This window comes from Hemicordylus capensis, chromosome 11 (assembly GCF_027244095.1).
Source record: "Hemicordylus capensis ecotype Gifberg chromosome 11, rHemCap1.1.pri, whole genome shotgun sequence".
NCBI classification, from domain to species: Eukaryota; Metazoa; Chordata; class Lepidosauria; order Squamata; family Cordylidae; genus Hemicordylus; species Hemicordylus capensis.
The window spans coordinates 18,496,517-18,515,213 of NC_069667.1; the positions used below are offsets into that span (position 1 = coordinate 18,496,517).

General features: G+C 46.3%; 1 protein-coding gene across 1 annotated transcript in view; it reads left to right on the plus strand.

Moving 5' to 3' along the window:
- The window catches only part of SLC9A6 (solute carrier family 9 member A6), a 41,448-nt gene extending 24,351 nt beyond the window's left edge, over positions 1-17,097 (plus strand). The window contains exons 10-16 of the mRNA XM_053273629.1: positions 147-260; positions 658-769; positions 2,163-2,316; positions 4,780-4,810; positions 8,116-8,195; positions 9,883-9,988; positions 11,372-17,097. Of these exons, the coding sequence (XP_053129604.1) occupies positions 147-260; positions 658-769; positions 2,163-2,316; positions 4,780-4,810; positions 8,116-8,195; positions 9,883-9,988; positions 11,372-11,644 (870 nt within the window). The 3' untranslated portion in view covers positions 11,645-17,097. The remainder of the gene's footprint in view (positions 1-146; positions 261-657; positions 770-2,162; positions 2,317-4,779; positions 4,811-8,115; positions 8,196-9,882; positions 9,989-11,371) is intronic.
- The last annotated feature ends 1,600 nt before the right edge of the window (positions 17,098-18,697 follow it).

Below are 18,697 nucleotides of genomic sequence, written 5' to 3' on the forward strand. Positions count from 1 at the left end.
GGATGGCTTCCAAAGTGATTGTGTTGATAACCACAAGCTTAGACGTTTCTTGTCTAATTGTGTGTGTTGATGATCATATTTGGTATTTTCTAGATGATCTGTAACACTTTCTCTCCTCCCCCACTTTTTAAAAATTTATTTTTTAGCTATTTGAACTTCTCAATTTCTTGGCTGAGAACTTCATCTTCTCCTACATGGGTCTTACGCTGTTCACCTTCCAGAATCACGAGTTTAACACAACATTTGTAGTGGGAGCTTTTGTATCCTTTTTGTGCTTGGAAAGCAGGCAGAGCCTCTTGTCTGCACCACCCTAACCCACAGGGGCCGGGAAAGAAAACTAACCTCAGATATAAGTAATCTCGCCCCGTCACTCACCTGGCTTCTGCGCATGCGCGGAGGTCAAGTGAGTGATGGAGCCATGCTGCCACAGAGCGTGGGCTGCTGGGGAGAAGCTGCCTAGTGCGGCGGTCACACTGGTAAGTACCTGCGTCTTTACTTTTAAAGGTGCCACCCACCGCTGCCACCCCCACTCCCGTCAGGGCTGCCTCAAACTGCCAGATATAAGCAATTATGAATTGGCATGTTCATAACGCATGAATTATGAGATTTTAAAAATCCTGAGATTTAAAAAATTCCTCAGCGTGTCCACCAATCCAGCTGGCAGTATTCCTGGGGAGAGCTGCGAACATTTATCCTCTCTCTTTCCTGCTTAATCTGGGGAGAAGAAACAAGATTGGGACGAATTTTCAGCACATGATGATGTTTGCGGGTGAGTGAGCTCTATTTGGTGCATTTCATGACCAGCCCTTTGTAAGCCTTTTTCGTCACTTTTATGATTACTCGCCGTCGCCTTGAGGAATGAAATGGGTCTATAAACAGGAGGCGCTTGAATATCTCAGGGAAAGTTCAGCGAACTTTATATCGGTGATAGTCAAATACTAAACCTAACCGGAAAAATGAGGTTAGGTTCTGCGTGGGATGCTTCTGGGGGTTTACAGTTTAAATATCCAGCTGAGAATAAATAATAATCAGTACAAAAGAATAATGAATCGTACCAGCTGAGAATTAATAATAACAATAATAAGTAATAAACTTTATTTGTTAGCCGCCCCATAACAAATTGTTCTCTGGGCGTGCTCACAACACAGAATTTAAAAACATTAATAAAAACACGTATTACACGACAGACAAATCACGACACAAAACAAAAAATACAAAATACAATTCGAACCATTTTATAACCTTTAAAAACAAAAATCAGGTTTACAAATCAGGTTTCCTAAGTGGGAAGCCCCGCAAATAACTGCCCCCACGATAACTAAATTGATCTACAAGGAAATTTGTTTGCGAATAGGCAAAACCACAGGAGACGAACCCACAAAAGCAAAGGGTCCCCTGTACAAATTTATAGAGGAGGTCTGTCAGTGTCTACAGTTCCCATAATCCCTGGCTATTGGCCACTCTGGCTGGGGATTATGGGAACTGTAGTCCCAAAACAGCTGGGGGGCCAAAGTTGAACAGGCCTGGTATAGCAGCATTAGGACTCAGGTGTCATTTATCGCCGTAATCTGCTTCAAGCAAATTATTTTGGTGCCTATAGGCCACCTCCAGGTGGCTGTAGGCTATATGGCTGGTCTGCTCAATTTAGGGCCCCCAGCTGTTTTTGGACTACAACTCCTATAATCCCCAGCCACAGTAGCCAATAGCCAAGAATTATGGGAATTGTAGGCCAACATCTGCAGGAGAGCTGAAGTTGAGCAGGCCTGCTATATAGCCTCAAGGGCAAGATCTCTCTCCATACCAGTCGCAGGGGAGCAGCAGCAGGAGAGAGGGCATGCACATACCTCTTGCCTGTGGGCTCCCCAGAGGCATCTGGTGGGCCACTGTGCGAAACAGGATGCTGGACTGGATGGGCATCCTTGGGCCTGATCCAGCAGGGCTGTTCTTATGTCCTTACAAAGAACCAGACCTTTCTAGTTATCTTGGAGCAGAGGTAATGAACATTAGAAAAAGCCTCCTGGATCAGGCCAAAGGTCCCTCTAGTCTTTCCACAAGGGCCAACCCGATGCTTCTGTAGAGCCCACAAGCCGGTTGTGAATGCATTCGCTCTCCCTGCCACAACAGGTATCCAGAAATCCTTTCCGCTTTCCTTTCCCCCCCAGGCCTGCGAGGAGCAATGGCCTTTGCCTTGGCCATCCGGGACACGGCCACCTATGCGCGACGGATGATGTTCAGCACGACGCTCTTGATAGTGTTTTTCACCGTCTGGGTGTTTGGCGGGGGCACCACAGCCATGCTTTCGTGCCTGCATATTAGGTGAGTGGAATCCTCGTGCTCTGAGACAGCTGAAGGTGTACACTGTTGGATGGCATGGTTTAGCACAGAGGGCTGCTCAGCATTGGATCGCCTGCAGATGTTGGCCTACAGTTCCCATAATGCCCGGCTATTGGCCACTGTGGCTGGGGATTATGGGAGTTGTAGTCCCAAAACAGCTGGGAGGCCTAAGTTGAGCAGGCCTGCAGCATTGCGACCCTGGTGGCGTACAGCGTCGTTGGAAACTTTATTGCCCTAATCTGCATCACGTGAACTTGTTTGGTTTTTAGCAGCCTTAAATAACAACACATGGGGCTCCCCTGCGTTGTTTTGCTTTCTATCCCAGCCTCTGTCAGGAGGTGCAGAAGAGGGCAACCAAGATGATCAGGGGCTTAGAGCACCTTCCTTATGAGGCAAGGCTACAACACCTGGGGCTTTTTAGTTTAGAAAAAAAGACAACTGCAGGGAGACATGGTAGAGGTCTATAAAATCATGCATGGAGTGGAGAAAGTAGATAGAGAGAAATTCTTCCCTCTCTCGCATAACACTAGAACCAGGGGTCATCCCATGAAATTGATGGCCAGGAAATTTAGGACCAGCAAACGGAGGTACTTTTTCACACGACGCATAATCTACTTGTGGAATTCTCTGCCACAAGATGTGGTGACAGCCAACTACCTGGATGACTTTAAGAAGGGTTTGGATCACTTCATGGAGGAGAGGTCTATCATCGGCTACTAGTCGGAGGGCTGTGGGCCACTTCCAGCCTCAAAGGCAGGATGCCTCTGAGTACCAGTTGCAGGGGAGTAACAGCAGGAGGGAGGACATGCCCTCAACTAGTGCCTGTAGGCTTCCAGAGGCATTTGGTGGGCCAGTGTGTGAAACACGATGCTGGACTAGATGGGCCTTCTTGGGCCTGATCCAGCAGGGATGTTGTTCTTTTCTTCTTATGTTCTTATGAGTGCTTCTGCTCCAGATTCTAGAGCAGGGGTGGGCAAATCGGGACTTCTAAGTGTTGTTGAACTACAGTCCCCATCATTCCCGGCCACAATTTATTGTGGCTGGGAATGATGGCCATCGTAGTTCAACAGCTGGAGGGCCAAATTTCCCCACCCTAGTTCTAGAGTCTAGCTAATTCACTCTCTCACCTACACAGTCCTATAAGATTTTAAGGGCTTGAGCAGGCCAATTCTTGTCTCCCACCCCTGGCATTTTCCACTTTTTTATTTCTCCCACTGACATTCAACTCTCCTCAATGTTCTGTAGGTCTTGGAAGCCAGTGAATATGGGCCCTTGTTGAGTCATTTTTGTCCTTTATAATTTACTCTCATATTATTTTTCTGCATACTTGAGGACTTGAGAAACTCCTGCTTTGCCTGTGGGCGATTCAGTCCTGTTGCCCAGCTGATAGGCATTGGATCACTTGGTGTTAGAACAAGCTTGGTGTTAGAACAAGAAGGCAGTAATAAGTAACCACAGTTCACTACCCCTGCTAACTGAGCAAAGAGGCACCTTTTAAAAGTGGTGAACCTCTTATATTTAGCTGGGGGAGAGCAACTGGCCCTATCCATCCCCAGCACAGCATCCCTCCAGTGGCTGTTGCTGGTGTCTACCTTGTCTGTCTTTTTTAGATTGTGAGCTCTTTGGGGACAGGGAGCCATCTCTACTGTTTTTCTATATAAACCGCTTTGAGAACTTTTTTGTCGAAAAGTGAGATATAAATATTTGTAGTAGTTGTCGTCGTCGTTTATTAAAAGTGCTGAGAGTCCTTGGTTGAGTCCTTTGTTCTAACTTGTGATTGTCATAAGTGTGGATTCAAGGGTTCTGTAGCTGCGTTGCTCCCACAGATTGCTGAATAGCTGAAATGACTCTTCTTGGCATCAGCGTTTACTTTAGACACTCTTGCAGACTTTTAATAGAATACCGAAATGTTCCAGCTTGCAGGGTTTAGAAGCTAAAGGGGTTGCGGCAGCCTGTGATAATTCATATGAGTTAAAGTTAAAAAGAAAACGGAAGGAAACTCAGGCACCCATCCAGACATCCTTCCCCTGCTCTTGCTTTCATTCATGAGAATGGAGTTCCGGGTTGTTTCTTTGGAAGGAGAGTGCTACACAGGAACTGAATGGGAAGTTGTCCTTTTGGTTTCCCAAGTGAAATAGCCCCCCTCTGCCACTGGGTGTCACCTTGGCAACATGTGTTGATTATTAGAATAAAAGCAGTGGCCAGGTTGAAGAAGAGATGGTTTAAAATAAAAATATAGGCGTTTTCTGCAGGACGCTTTTTACAGGGTGGTCAATTTCCATGTAAGAAAAAATATGCACACGGTGGTATTCTAAGTGCATTGCTAATGTTTTCTCCCACCCCCACAAATACATTAACTGAACAGTAAGAGAGGCTTCCAGAGTGCTCAACAAGTTCATAAGGTAGTTTGAATAATAGCTGACCTTTCTTCTTCTTCTTTTGTAGGGTTGGTGTTGATGCAGATCAGGAGAATTTGGTAAGTGGTACTCCTTGAATTCTCCCCCTCCCCTGGAAGGGACTTCCCAGTGTTGTTTATAGCGGGCATCTCTGCTGAGCCATCTTGGTTAATTTTGTTCTTGAATAGCTTTTTATCATTTTTGGAATATAAAGCTCATTATCGTGCCTCACTTATCTTCAGAACAATCTTGCAAAGCATTGACTGCCCTAAGGACACCCAGCTGACCTTCATGGCTGGACGGTGACTGAGAGATCAGACTCCACCCGCCCATTTGAGATCCTTTTTTTTTTTGGCAGGGGGAGGGGGCGGTGTCTTTCTGTTGAAGTTTGGCAAGCAAGCGCCCAAGACGGTGCCTTCTCTGTGCTGGTGGACAGGCTTTGGAATTCCCTCCCCTGGAGGTTCATTTTCCCTCCTCTCTCCCAATCTAAAGGCAATTGCTTCTTTCATTGTGCCTTTGAGAATGAAATGAGTTACACTCTCTCTCTCTCTCTCTCTCTCTCTCTCTCTCTCTCTCTCTCTCTCTCTCTATATATATATATATATATATATAATTTATTTAACATATTTCTATACCACCCAAAACGTACGTCTCTGGGCGGTTTACAACCAGATCAAAACGAAACATTCATTAAAAACAGAAACAAAAAAAATTATTAGCAATTCTAGCTGGTGATGTTCTCATTAACCTGAGTGTATGGTTTTATTTGGATTGATTGTTTTTTTGTAGCTGCTTCTTCTAGGCCTTGTTGCAAAAAGCCGACACCTCTAAAAAATTTAATAAGTATAACCTTTGAAGTGCTACGTCATAGGTCCCCTGTAGCATATCACTTCAGAATGGGACAGGCAAAACCAGCCCCGACCGAGCAAGATTCAGAGAGCCTTCTGCTCCCTTATGCCACCCCTTGCAGAGAACGATAAGCAGAAACCTGTGTGCCAGAGCGCTTTGAAAATGCTCTCTCAAGGGAGTGATGCCATTACAGGGGAAACTAGGAAGCTGCCTTCTAGGGAGTGAGATCATCAGTCCATCTAGCTCAGTACTGTCTACACCTTTGGCCCTCCTGCAGATGTTGGCCTACAATTCCCATAATCCCTGGCTATTGGCCACTGTGGCTGGGGATTATGGGAGTTACAGTCCCAAAACAGCTGGCCGCATGAAGAAGGCTCTGAAGAAGTCGTCAGTCTACACTGACTGGCAGCACTCTCCAAGGTTCGGGCAGGAGTTTCTCCCACCCCTACCCGGAGGCTTCTGAAAGTAGATGTTCTTCCACTGAGCTCTGGCCCCATCCCTGAAGGGGGATACCTGGCAGTGCTCACATGTTGTTCCCCACCCAAATGCAAACCAAGGCAGACATAAGAACAGCCCTGCTGGATCAGGCCCAAGGAAGCCCATCTAGTCCAGCATCCTGTTTCACACAGTGGCCCATCAGATGCCACTGGAAGCCTACAGCAGGAGTTGAGGGCGTGCCCTCTCTCCTGCTGTTACTCCCCTGCAACTGGTACTCGGAGGCATCCTGCCTCTGAGGCTGGAGGTGGCCCTCCAACTAGTAGCCGTTGATAGACCTCTCCTCCATGAAGTTATCTAAGTCCCTCTTAAAGCCATCCAGTTTGTTGGCTGTCTTGTGGAAGAGACTCTGCTTGTTTGTTTGTTTATTCATTCATTCATTCATTCATTCATTCATTCATTCAATTTCTATACCGTCCTTCCAAAAATGGTTCAGGGCAGTTTACATAGAGAAATAATAAATAAATAGGATGGATCCCTGTCCCTAAAGGGCTCACAATCTAAAAAGAAACACAAGATAGACACCAGCAACAGTCACTGGAGGGATGTTGTGCAAGGGAAGGATAGGGCCAGTTGCTCTCCCCCTGCTAAATAAAGAGAATCACCACGTTAAAAGGTGCCTCTTTGCCAAGTTAGCAGGGGTTAGTAAACCACTCATGGTTGCTACCGCAAGCCCAGCTCTCTTCCCCAAGTGAGACCTCAGAGCTGCCCCTGCTTTCTACAGTGTACACTTCTCTGGGGTTTCCTTTCTCCTTCCCAGACTCGAGAGGCACTTTGATGCCTGGACTGCCTAGAAATGTGGCCCATTTCACGGCATCCTCCTCAGGCTGTTACACATTTTTGGACACTGACTAGGACAGAGCTCAGCGTCCCCTCTAGAGAGGATAGGAAAGAAGAAACGACCCTTTGTGAAAAGGTGGTGTCCGTGCTGTAGAAAAGACTAGGAAGCCTTTGAGACTGGATAGCAAGCCTGCTTGCTCCACTTCGGCCCTCCTGCAGATGGTGGCCTACATAATCCACTCCTGTAATCCCTGGCTATATATTGGCTACTGGGGATTATGGGAGTTGTAGTCCAAAAGCACCTAGGGGGCCAAAGTTGAAGAAGCCTGCATGATAGGCCGGTTCACACAATTGTTGATAGTGCAGGGCAAGCATCCCACCAAATTTCGGGAGCTGGGCACACTTCCATTTTGTGGTTGTATGAGAGGCTCCCGCTGGGTAGGAGGGATTTCCCCCCGTACCTGATGGTGCAGTTGCTGAGTAGGACAGAGCCCTCTTGCACACGGCCACTTCCTCCCCCTCTGACCTTGTTCTTTATAAGCACACAATTGCAAAACAGGAGCACACATAGGAACTTGGGTAGGACTTGTCTTTCTTTCTTTCTTTCTTATCTATCTATTTATTTTTACACTTATATCCCGTTCTTCCTCCGAGTGGTCATTTTTATGACCACTCACAACAACCTTGTGAGGTAGGTTAGACTGAGAGATACATGACTAGCTCAGAGTCATCCAGTGAATTTCATGGTTGGGTGGGGATTCGAACTCGGGTCTTCCTGGTCCTAGTCCAACACTCTAACCACTACGCTGTGTTGGCTCTTACCCTATTAAAGAGCGTGTGAATCATCCTTACGTTTCGCCGCGGTGTATAGTTAGCAGTCTCCTGCTCACTGAGCTAAGAGGCACTGTTCTAAAGTGGTGATTCTGTTTATTGAGCAGGGGGAGAGCAACTGGCCCTATCCACCCCCAGCACTGCATCTCTCCAGTGGCTGAAGCTGGTGTCTCTCTTTTATTTCTTTTGAGATTGTGAGCCCTTTGGAGACAAGGATCTTTCTTTCTTTCTTTCTTTCTTTCTTTCTTTCTTTCTTTCTTTCTTTCTTTCTTTCCCACTTTGGGATCTTTTGTTGAAAAGCGGTATATAAATATTGGTCGTCATATGCATCGACACATATCCTGGCCCAATACCATTCCAGGAGAGTGACTTCAGATAATTGGGGAGAGACCAAGCGACGTTGCCATTGCATTTTCTTAATTTGTTTCAGGGCGTGCCGGAGAACGAAAGGAGAAGTACCAAAGCAGAAAGCGCTTGGCTGTTCCGGTTGTGGTACAACTTTGATCACAAGTATCCTTAACAGAAATGGGAATGCAGTTGGCCTTGGTCGTGTGTGCCTTTTTTACCTCTTGGCCTTTGTTCCTGGAGGGTAACAGCTGCCTCCCTGCACGATGGCAGGAAAGTATTCTGGTCTCCCGCATGCCTCTGCTGCTCAGCTGTGGATTCTTGTCTCTCATGCAGCCAATTACCTGGCAACAAGAGGCAAGAAGCACCGAGATAAATCTGTCATCTCTAGAATTGCTTTAAAGGGACAGCCGGTTATAGTATTTCCAGCAGCTAGAAGTATAGTTTGTCTCGCATCCTGATCCCCTTAGGTGGTCAGACTCTAGAATAAAGCTGGCATCGCCTAGCAACATGTACTTCGCAGACTCTAGACTTCGCAGACTCTAGACTAAAGGATAGCAGCGTGTGCTTCACACTTGTGGAGCAAAATCCCAAAGTGAAAACTGAAGCATTAGTACGTGAACCAACTGGGGTGGTTGGTGCCATCTTGTGGGGCACAAATGCTCACTGTGATTTGTTTGACAAGGTCTGTGCCCCTAGAGATGGAAAATACTTTTGTAAGGCTTTCTGTAGGATAGCATGCTGTTACTGTCCTGACTGTAAGGCGAGCAGCAGTCAAATTTGCACTGGTGTCATAAAAGTTTTTAAAAACACACAACTGCTATAAAATGTTGTTGAAGTTGTCAGAGGAATGGGCATTAAACTTGGCAGAGATGTCCTCCAAAGAGAACGCCATGGAGACAATACAGCTATTTGCTCATTGTCACCCTAACCCAAGAGTGCACAACATTAGCCCTGCAGCTATTTTTGGTCTACAACTCCCATCATCTTCAACCACAGGGTCCAGTAGGGATGATGGGAGTTGTAGTCCAACATCTACCGGAGGGCTGAAGCTGTGCAACCCTGCCCTAACTCTGACCACAACCCTTTCCTCTGTGCAAAAACGACTGCAATTTTACCCATATCATTTGAGGGTAGGGATAAAGAAGGGTGATAGCATTGTTGCTCTTACAACTTTCTGGGTGTTATTGCCTATTTTTCCATCTCTAGGGGTGGAGTAGATGCCAAAAATCACTATGCACATTTGTCATAGGAATATAGGAAGCTGCCTTACGCTGAGCCAGACCATTGGTCCATCTAGCTCAGTCTTGTCTACCCAGACTGGCAGCGGCTTCTCCAAGGATGCAGGCAGGAGTCTCTCTCAGCCCTGTCTTGGAGGTGCTGCCAAGGAGGGAAACATGGAACCTAGATACTCTTCCCAGAGTGGCCCCATCCCCTGAGGGGTTCTCTTCCAGTGCTCACACTTCTAGTCTCCCTTTCGTATGCAACCAGGGCAGACCCTGCTTAGCTAAGGGGACAAGTCATGCTTGATACCACAAAGCCAGCTCTCCATCCCTTTTTAGGTGGTATCGATGGCCAAAATTTGTAGGCCTGGCTTGTGGGCTACATACACTTCTCCCCGCTTTCCCTCCCCAAACCTCGGACCACAATTTTCCTTAAAGTGATACTGGACAAAACTTCTTACTGCACCTTAATTACAATTTTAAATAGGGCTTCTATGGTCCAGATAGAATGGCTTTGCTCTGGGCCATGGTCTCCCAGTTTGCCCTACGCGGCTTTAACTGGATGTCCAAACTTTGCCCAAGAGTTCTCACAGAAGTGTTCGATTCCTTGACACACAAACCCCTCTCAGCTACCTGAAGCCTCTCTTAACGCATAGTGGCCCCCCTCTCACGGCCACACTCCCCAGCTGCTGTGGGCCGATCGCTAGGTGTCTAACAAGCCCACAGGCCTATGAGGTAAGTGCCAAGCCTCCGAGAGGCCAGCGACATTCCTCCTCTGCGTGTGGCATCTCCCTAGCTGCAAAACCCTTCCTGTAAATGGAGGACCTGCCTCTTCTGAATCGCACTGATGTCTAGTCTGGAAAGATCTTGTTGCTGATGCAATTAAGCTGTCGGATCAATTTCTAAGCAAGGGGGTTCTCCAACTTGGGTTCTCAGATGTTGCTGGACTTCCATTTCCATCATCCCCAGCTGAAGGCTTTATTTTGTAACTAGCTGGGCCGGGGGGAGAGAATCTGTTCTTCTAGTTCTCCCTCCTCCTTCCTCTTCCTGCCCGTATGCTACCGCTTTCTTCCCCCCACCCACCGTTTGCCCGCCCACCGCTGATGTTTTCTTTCCCCGGCTGCCATTTTCTTTCTTTCCCTCCCTGCCTGCCTGCCTGCCGCCGCCGCTGTTTTCTCCCCCTCCCGCCACCGTTTTCTTTCCCCCCTCACCCACTAACCTGTCTGCCGCCACCGCTTTCCTCTCCCCCTGCTGTGTTCCAGACAGTGGCCTACCAGATGCCTCTAGAAAGCCACACAACCAGGAGGTGAAGGCACCCCCCCCTTCTGTTGCTCCCCTGCAACTGGTATTCGGAGGCACTCTGCCTCTGAGGCTGTTGAGAGCCTGTAGCCATCAGGACTAGTAGCCACTGATAGACAAATCCATGGAGGTCAGGTATAAGCCCCGCTTAAAACCATCAAAGCTGGTGGCCATCCCCACATCCCAAGGCAGAGAAATTCATAGATGAGTTCTGCGCTGCGTGGGGAAAAGGCCTTCCTTTTCTTCCTGGCAATCAGTTTCATGGGATGACCCTCGTTCCCGAGTATGTTGCCATACACTCTATGCACCCTGCACCATTTTATGGCCCTCTATCACATCTCGCCTCACTCGCCTTTCTTCGAAGCTAAAAATCCCCAGGTGTTTTAGCCTTGCCTCGTAAGGAAGGTGCTCTAAGCCCCTGATCGACTTGGAATTCAGTGGGGCTTACTCACAGGTAAGTGGGTATAGGATTCCAGCCTTTGCCTCCTGCCCCCTGGAAACAGTCCTGCAGATGCCCATGGCCGCCCTAACGACATTTCACCACAGGGCAATTAGATGCTGATTGAAATCGGAGTCCTTCCCAGTGCTTTCTTCCGAGAGCTCTTAAGACAGGACTCCGTCTCTCTTAAAGGGCCCTCCCAACACTGAAAAAAAAAATCACAGTACCGTGCAGAGGTCAGCACACTGGGAAATGACTCTCACGTGGAAGGTGGTGGGGTTTTTTTGCCAAAATGGCCCCTGCTTGGGGAAAAAAAGCAGTGACGATCGCTGCTTTAGTACACCAGCAATTTAGTAAAACGGCTCATTCTCTTTATTCAGAATCAGGAGCAGCTGAAAGACGATGATTCAGACCTTATTTTGAACGACGGTGACATCAGCTTGACGTACGGGGATTCCACCGTGAACACCGATTCCATGACATCCGGTACATCTCGAAGGGTGGCAGGAAATGGTTCCGAGGACGCTCTGGACCAAGAGCTTGCCTTTGGGGACCACGAACTTGTCATTCGGGGGACACGCTTAGTTCTCCCTATGGATGACTCGGAACCCCCTTCCAACGTAGTCGATAATGCCAGGCACGGCCCAGCATAAATAAGATCTGTTGCGGGATTTGACTGGTGGTTTAAAAAAAAAAAAAAAAATCTGCATACAGTCGTCAAGAAAAATGTACTACCTACAACAAAAACCTACTGCATGTCTCAGAATGTCTAAGCTGTATAAATATTATTTATTTATATGGTGTCAGGAGAACATAACTATCCATATGAGACAACATGTGAACAGCAAGCTGTTTAATTTTTTTCTTAAGTTCAAAACGAAACAAAACTCGAAGACTGCGCTGTGTAGGGGTGGAACTGTCTTAGGACAAAATTCTTCTGCGGGAAGGGGGGAAAGTGGGATGAAATACTGGCCGTAGCTCTCTTGACTACAGAGACAAACAGTTGGCTTTTCGGTTGGTTTCTACAGTTTGACATAATACTTATCAGAGTCTGGAAAGGAGCTGGTGGAATTGGCTTACTTGCTTCATGTTTGCGATGTAGGTAGCAAAAAATCTTAGTTACTACTTGCGTGTGGGACTTGGAGCAGCGTGTCTGCCTTGGAATCCTGAAATGTTCTTTGAAGTGCAGCTCTAGGATTTGGCAGAGTAGATCTTGACAAAATGGCCTTGAGGGCCGCTGTCTTTATGCTACTAAACCTACAATCCTCACTTGCAGTCAACGGATGATAAGCACTGATGGGAATTTAGTGTTCAGATCCAGACGCCACTTAGGAAACTGATGACTGGCTTGCTAAGAGGACCTTCTTTCAGTTGGTGTGGAAGGGTCACTATTGTAAGGCCAGAAGAGATGCTTCAGAAGCCAGGTATCTTAATTGTGTGCATACTTGGGAGGCTTTCCCCCCAGTGTTCCTCTTGCCTTATCCCTTAGGATCAGGGTCAGGTTCTGAGTTATGAAGCAGACAAAGCTGGCAGAATTTGATTCCTCGCATTAAGCAGTGTTTCGTGAGCACTGACGGTGACTGTCACTTTCGTGACGGTGTGTGAAGACATCATGGGGTTCCCTTTAGCTAAGTGGCTGTACCTCCTTGGTATGCCTGTGCTTTCTTCTGGTATAAGTGCTAAGATGAGCAGCTGGAGTTAGTCTTTTGCAGTTCCATGCTGTGGACTCCAGCTGTTAAAACAGCACATGTCATGATTTCCTCCGTGTGGGTTTTTATAAGAGGCATTTAGGATACTTGGTGGTACCGAAAGGGAGTTGTCTGTCCGTCCATCCTGTATAGTTGCACTTTTGTTGGGTAACTCCCTTGCATGCTTGTGTGTCGATAAAGCATCCTTGATTTTTGTCCTTGCGTCTGTTTGTTGTTCAATGAGAAATATATTTGTAAACTGCCATCGCTCCTTTACAATTTTCTTGTTGCCTGAGGAAGAGCACTGAACAACTTGCTGTTATTGCACTTTGTGTATTCAGCTTTATCCTGCTATTTACCTTTTTCTTTTTATGGCGCAGTGGGTGGTTTTGAGAAGGCGGGAATTCGGAATGTCTTGTTTCTTTCAGAGAAAACAGTTGCAGTATGAAACCCTTCCATGCACAACACCTATCTTTCCTTTCATACACCACCATTGATAGGTCTCCTCAGAGTCAGAGGTATTGTGTGGCTGTTACCAGCAACATAATGCTCCCTTAACACACAAGCGTAATCGCCCCAGAGAATTCAGTTCAGTGTTCCTTGTAACAGGGATCTCCATATGTTGTTGACTACAACTCCTATCATCCCCAGCTGCAGTGGCTTTTGGTTGGGGATGATGGGTGATGTAGTCAACATCATCTGGGAATCCCTGTTACTGGGAACACTGGCCCCATCCCAGTTTGTCGCTGAGGATAGTCTTTGAGAAGCAGTATATCTGCTGCTTCAGATCCTTTGGTTTAGTTCCCTTGTTACTTTTCAGGGAGAAATCTCAACCCAGAATGGATTTTTGGGCATGCGCACCCGTCCTCCCTCTCCTAGCAAAAAGGAAAACAATAAGATAATTGGGCTGTGCCGTGTTTTGAATGAGGAATTTTTATGATGGTCCTCCATTCCCTCTGCAGCTGTGCAGGATGGAGTGTATTTATTTGAATGCAAGAGCCCTGCGACTTCCCAGGGTAGACACAGAGCTCTTGCATCCAAATAAATACACGACAGTCCAGTTTGCTTGTTGCTTTCTTCCCGTGATTAAGGGGTGGAACAAGTGAGAAGCTGCATCTTGTATTAAGTTCAGATTTCTCCCCAGAAAATAAGTGAATAGACCCACTGTGGGTCGCCTTCTCATGAATAGGTCCTTGCCTTTATTTGGTTATTAGTTATTTGGTGGTGGTTGTCCTTTTTCAGTGCTAAACAGGAGCCAAGGGAACACATATGCAAAATACTAGGGAGTAAAGTTACATTACAGCCAAGGAAACAAATTACCTTTCCTTTAAAAAAAAAAAAAAAGTTTTATGTTCTCAGGTCTGAACTTATATGCCTTAAGTATACTTCAGTGCAATTTTCAGTGGCCCCAGAATAATAGATTCTTTCTTCCTTTCAATGAGAATTTCATGTAAGCATTATGGGCACAGCCCGCCAAGAATGTCTCTTGTGGTTTCCCACCGTGGTTTCCCACCCTGGTTTCCCATTTGAAAGGAGCAACCCTGGTTTCCCATTTGAAAGGAAAGGAGCAACCCTGGTTTCCCATTTGAAAGGAAAGGAGCAACCCTGGTTCATTTTATGTGGCTTGTATGAGAGAAGCAGGGTCTCCACTGCGCCCACAACATGCCAGTTTCCATTATTGTCACAGGAATTTGTTGTTTAGTGTCAGTATGTCTTTTCTTTCTTTCCTGCTATGCAGGAATTCCATGAAGTGTGTGCGTGTGTGTTTTATATGATGTCTGTATCTTAACATCAGGTGGTTTTTTTTTTAAAAGTAGGAAAATGTTCACATGTTGAGGGTTTTTACATTGCTTAAATGTTAATAATAACTTCTTTTGTTTATGGCTTTTCCAAACAAGATGTAATCTTTCCCCCACCTTTGTTTTTAATTGTGTGCAAACCTGATAACTAATATGTTTACAAAATATGCCCGGCTGATACTGTAGAATGTTTTAAAGCAAACATACTATACACATCTGCTTCTAGTTAGAGCACACCCTTGGATTCTTCATGTCCTCTCATCTAAACTGGGAAGTTGCCTACAACCAGTGGTGCTGTCCACTGATTTATATAGATGGCTGAAGACAGTGTTTCCCAACCAGGGTTCCTGCAGATGCTGCTGAACTACAACTCCCAGCATCCCCAGCCACAGTAAATTTTAGCTGGGGATGATGGGAGTTGTAGTTCAGCAACATCTGCAGGAACCCTGGTTGGGAACCACTGGTTTATGACAGCAGTTCTTGGTCTCGGGCATGCCTCCTCTTTCCCCCATTCTTCCAGAGGAGAAAATAACCCAGTGCAAGACTGGGTTTGCCCGTAGCAGGTTAATCTCAACATAGTGGCTGACATTCTGCACAGCACTCTGCCAGTCCAAGAGTGGGGTGTGCACACCGGTTCCATGTTATTTCAAAGCCTGTCCACGCTGCTAGCAAGCACAGAGAGGCTTCGTGGCTACTAAGAATGGCTTCGTCCCTGAAGGGACAGTTTCTCCATCATTCCCAATGGGAGAAGCATCAGTACAGCGGGAATGTGATTGTTAGTCGCTACGGAGCCTCTCTGCACTTGCTAGCAGCGTGGGCAGGTTTTGGAGTAGTACGGAACATGTGCTCATCCCGCTCTTGAAATCGCTAGGGTGCTACGTGGCATGTTGGCCATTGTCAGTACTGGACTGAAAGATGGGTACCAACAGAAAGTTCAGAGAGATTCTGGATGCAGCGTAACCCTGTATAAGGCCGCACTCTACTGTCTGGATGAGGAGAGGAGAGTAAAGGGCATTCACAAGTCCAAACTTTCCCTCCCTTTTCCTACTGGCTTCAAAAACGTCAATACAAATAGAGCCTCCATGGTTCTGCTTTGTTCTCGGTAGCTGCAACGAGACGGTTAGATGCCGTTTGCTCCCCACCTTCCTGTGGCTCTAGTTGCCACTTGTTGAAACGGGAGCAGTTTGTTCAAGAGCAACACTTGGAAATGTTACGTTCCCTTGTGCACGTGTCCGCAGTAACATGCATGCCAGGGACGAAGCAGGGGTGGCATACAAAAGGCAGGCAGACCCGTCTCTGTCATGCTGGTGTATACCACCACAAGAGTTGTTCCAGGAGCCATATATTACGTTGCCCAGAAGAGTTTCTCCCCAATGTCACTTTTGCTTTGTGAGCATATCTGCTGAACTGAAATTCCATCCCTGATGACCTCTTCCCTTTTTAAAAATGTGCGTGATTTCTATGCTCCCCCTCTGTCTTTCATACATTCGCTTTGGGCGTGTCGACATGCTGCTGTCGCTCCCAGGCTTTTGATGCCGACGTTCATTTTAACTCCCTATTGAATTAATAATCTTTGGTCAGGCCGGCTGTTTCGGTCCCAGATCTTGTGTGTGAATAATAATTTTTAAAAAGCCTTGTAACTTTGGAACTAATTTATAAAGGCATCTACTGAAACCACCCAAGAGTCACCCATGATGTCCCAGAAATAACTAACAGTAAATAGTATTGACTAATTTCTTTGCTGTTACCGTAGAGGAGGGATGTGCACGAACCTGGTCGGAGGCCCTTTTGTGGACCTCCGAACAGGTTTGAAGACGGGGGGGCGGGGCCTCACTTTAAGGGCGGGAGAGGGTACACTTACCTCTCCCCCCGGCGGCGCTTGTGTCGGTAAAAGCCGTCGGGACGGCAGTGTCCCTCCCTGCCTCCCCTTCCCCCTCTTCGGCCGGCTTTTACTGACCTTAAAGTGAGACCTCCCCCAACCCCTCTAGTCACCCCCGCCCGGTTCTGCGCACATCCCTACCATAGAGCGGTGTGGTCAACCTTGGCCCTGCACCTGCTGCTAGACGACAACTCCCATCATCCCAGCTGCAATGGATTGTAGACAGGGATGATGGGAGTTGTAGTTCAGCAACATCTGGCTAGCCAAGGTTCCCTGCCCCTGCAATAGAGCATCCTTGTGGTTAACTTTATCTGCGGGGTCTTGCACCCACAGTTCCAAATGACCTCATATACAGCTGTGGGGATTTATTACCTCCTAGGTCCTGGAATTTATTACCTCCTAAGTCCCAGCATGGGGCAATGTCTGCCCCATGGATATAATCTTGACAAAGGTTTAGGAAAATCCTTTCCTTGAAACAGTCTGTTCTGTACGTGGAACAGACGCTTACTTTTCTTGTCTCAAAAGACACTGCTAAGTAAAGTTCTGGTTTACTCTCGTTGCTGTTGGAATTGTCTGTTTTTATGGTATTAACTGCTCTCTAGTTGTGATGTTCTTGTGATTATATTCTTAATAAGCATAATTGCACCTTTTTTTTGTTTGACTAAATCTTTTATTGTAACTTGCACTGTGAAAAAAAAAAAAGAATCATGGGCCTATAAAAAATAAGTTTGTTTCTTTGAGTTTTGTGTGTCTGTTTCTTCTGTTCTCAAGAAAATGGTGTGCGTGCCTTATTCAAATGTATTCCACAACCAGCTGGTCCTGAAAGACACTGAACTTTAAAAAATCTCTCTCTCTCTCTCTCTCTCTCTCTCTTTATCATGCAGCTGTTAATCTCATGCACAGAAAGCGAGGTAATTCAAAGTACGAATTAAAATTAGGGTGTTAAAATCTATTAAAACTAAAATAAATTCACAATAATATGCTGTACAATAACACAAATGTTTTTAGCAGAGTTATGATGACTGAAGATTCATTTGGCTTAGAATGGTTTGCCAAACATATTTTGACCATATTGTCATTTGCAGTGGCTTGGATTTTGAAACCAGATTGCTTTAGGACAGGACTGCACAGCACTACAACTCCCACCAACTCCAGCCTCAGTGGTCAGGGATGATGGGAGTTGTAGTCTTGACATTTGCAACAGGGCTGAAATTGTGCAGATTTGTTGAGATAGCTATTAAGGTCTAAGATGAAAGATCAGAAATGGTTTTTGCCCTGGACAAGGTTAGATATGTCCTGGTTAGGCTTGACGTTTGGAGGAATTTCCTAACTGCCGGAGCTGTTGGACAGGGGAACAGACAGCCTCATGCAGTGTTATTGTTATAGTTAAATTTTTATACTGTCTTTCATTCAAATGATCTCAAGGTGGTTTACAAGACATTTAAAACAATATAAAACTGCACAATAAAGATTACATTGGAATATACAAATACAAATCTAATGAAGAGATTTTTAAAAACATGTACAAGATAACCATAAGAGACAAAGCCGCAGCAACAAAACACTCGTATAAAAGCCTGGGTAAATCGCTTGCTTTCTAAAAACTGTGATCGAGACTGCGGAGCGGAAGTGGAGGCTGGATGGCCATTTTTCTGAGATATACTATAGCAGTTTCCTGTACTGAACAGGGAGGGGTTGAACTCAAAAGATCCCGTCAAGGTCCAGTCCCAACTCCAACATGCTATAGTTCTATGGCTCTGTGAAAATGTGTTGAGTTTTTAAAACATGGTTTTATAGCTATTCATTTTGTGCATAATTGCATATACAAAGTTGTACAGTATCTTAATGTGAAACTATTTATGAGGTGCCTCAAACTTTCTAGACACGGTCTATTGTAGAGATGTGCAGAAAGTTCCGATCTTGGAACGAGCCATTCAGAGTGTTCTGAGCTCTGAACAGAATGCCCTTCAAATGAAGGGCCTGTTCCCAGCTCGGAACGGAATAACCCCGTTCTGAGTTGCAATATTCTGAGTGCCATTTTGGACTCAAAAATGGCGCTCTTCTGGCCTCTGCGCATGCGTGGCAGCCATTTGCATGGTCAGCACCCAAGTATTTTCTCAGCTCAGTATTTTTGGCACTCGCTGAGAGTGCCAAAAATCTTTCCACATCTTTCCCAGCCCTACCTGGAGATGCTGCCAGGGATTGAACCGGGGACCTTCTGCATGCAAAGCAGACACTCTTCCACTGAGCTACAGCCTCAGTGGCAGAGCATCTGCTTTGCAAGCAGAAGGTCCCAGGTTCACTCCCTGGCAGCATCTCCAGGTAGGGCTGGGAAAGACT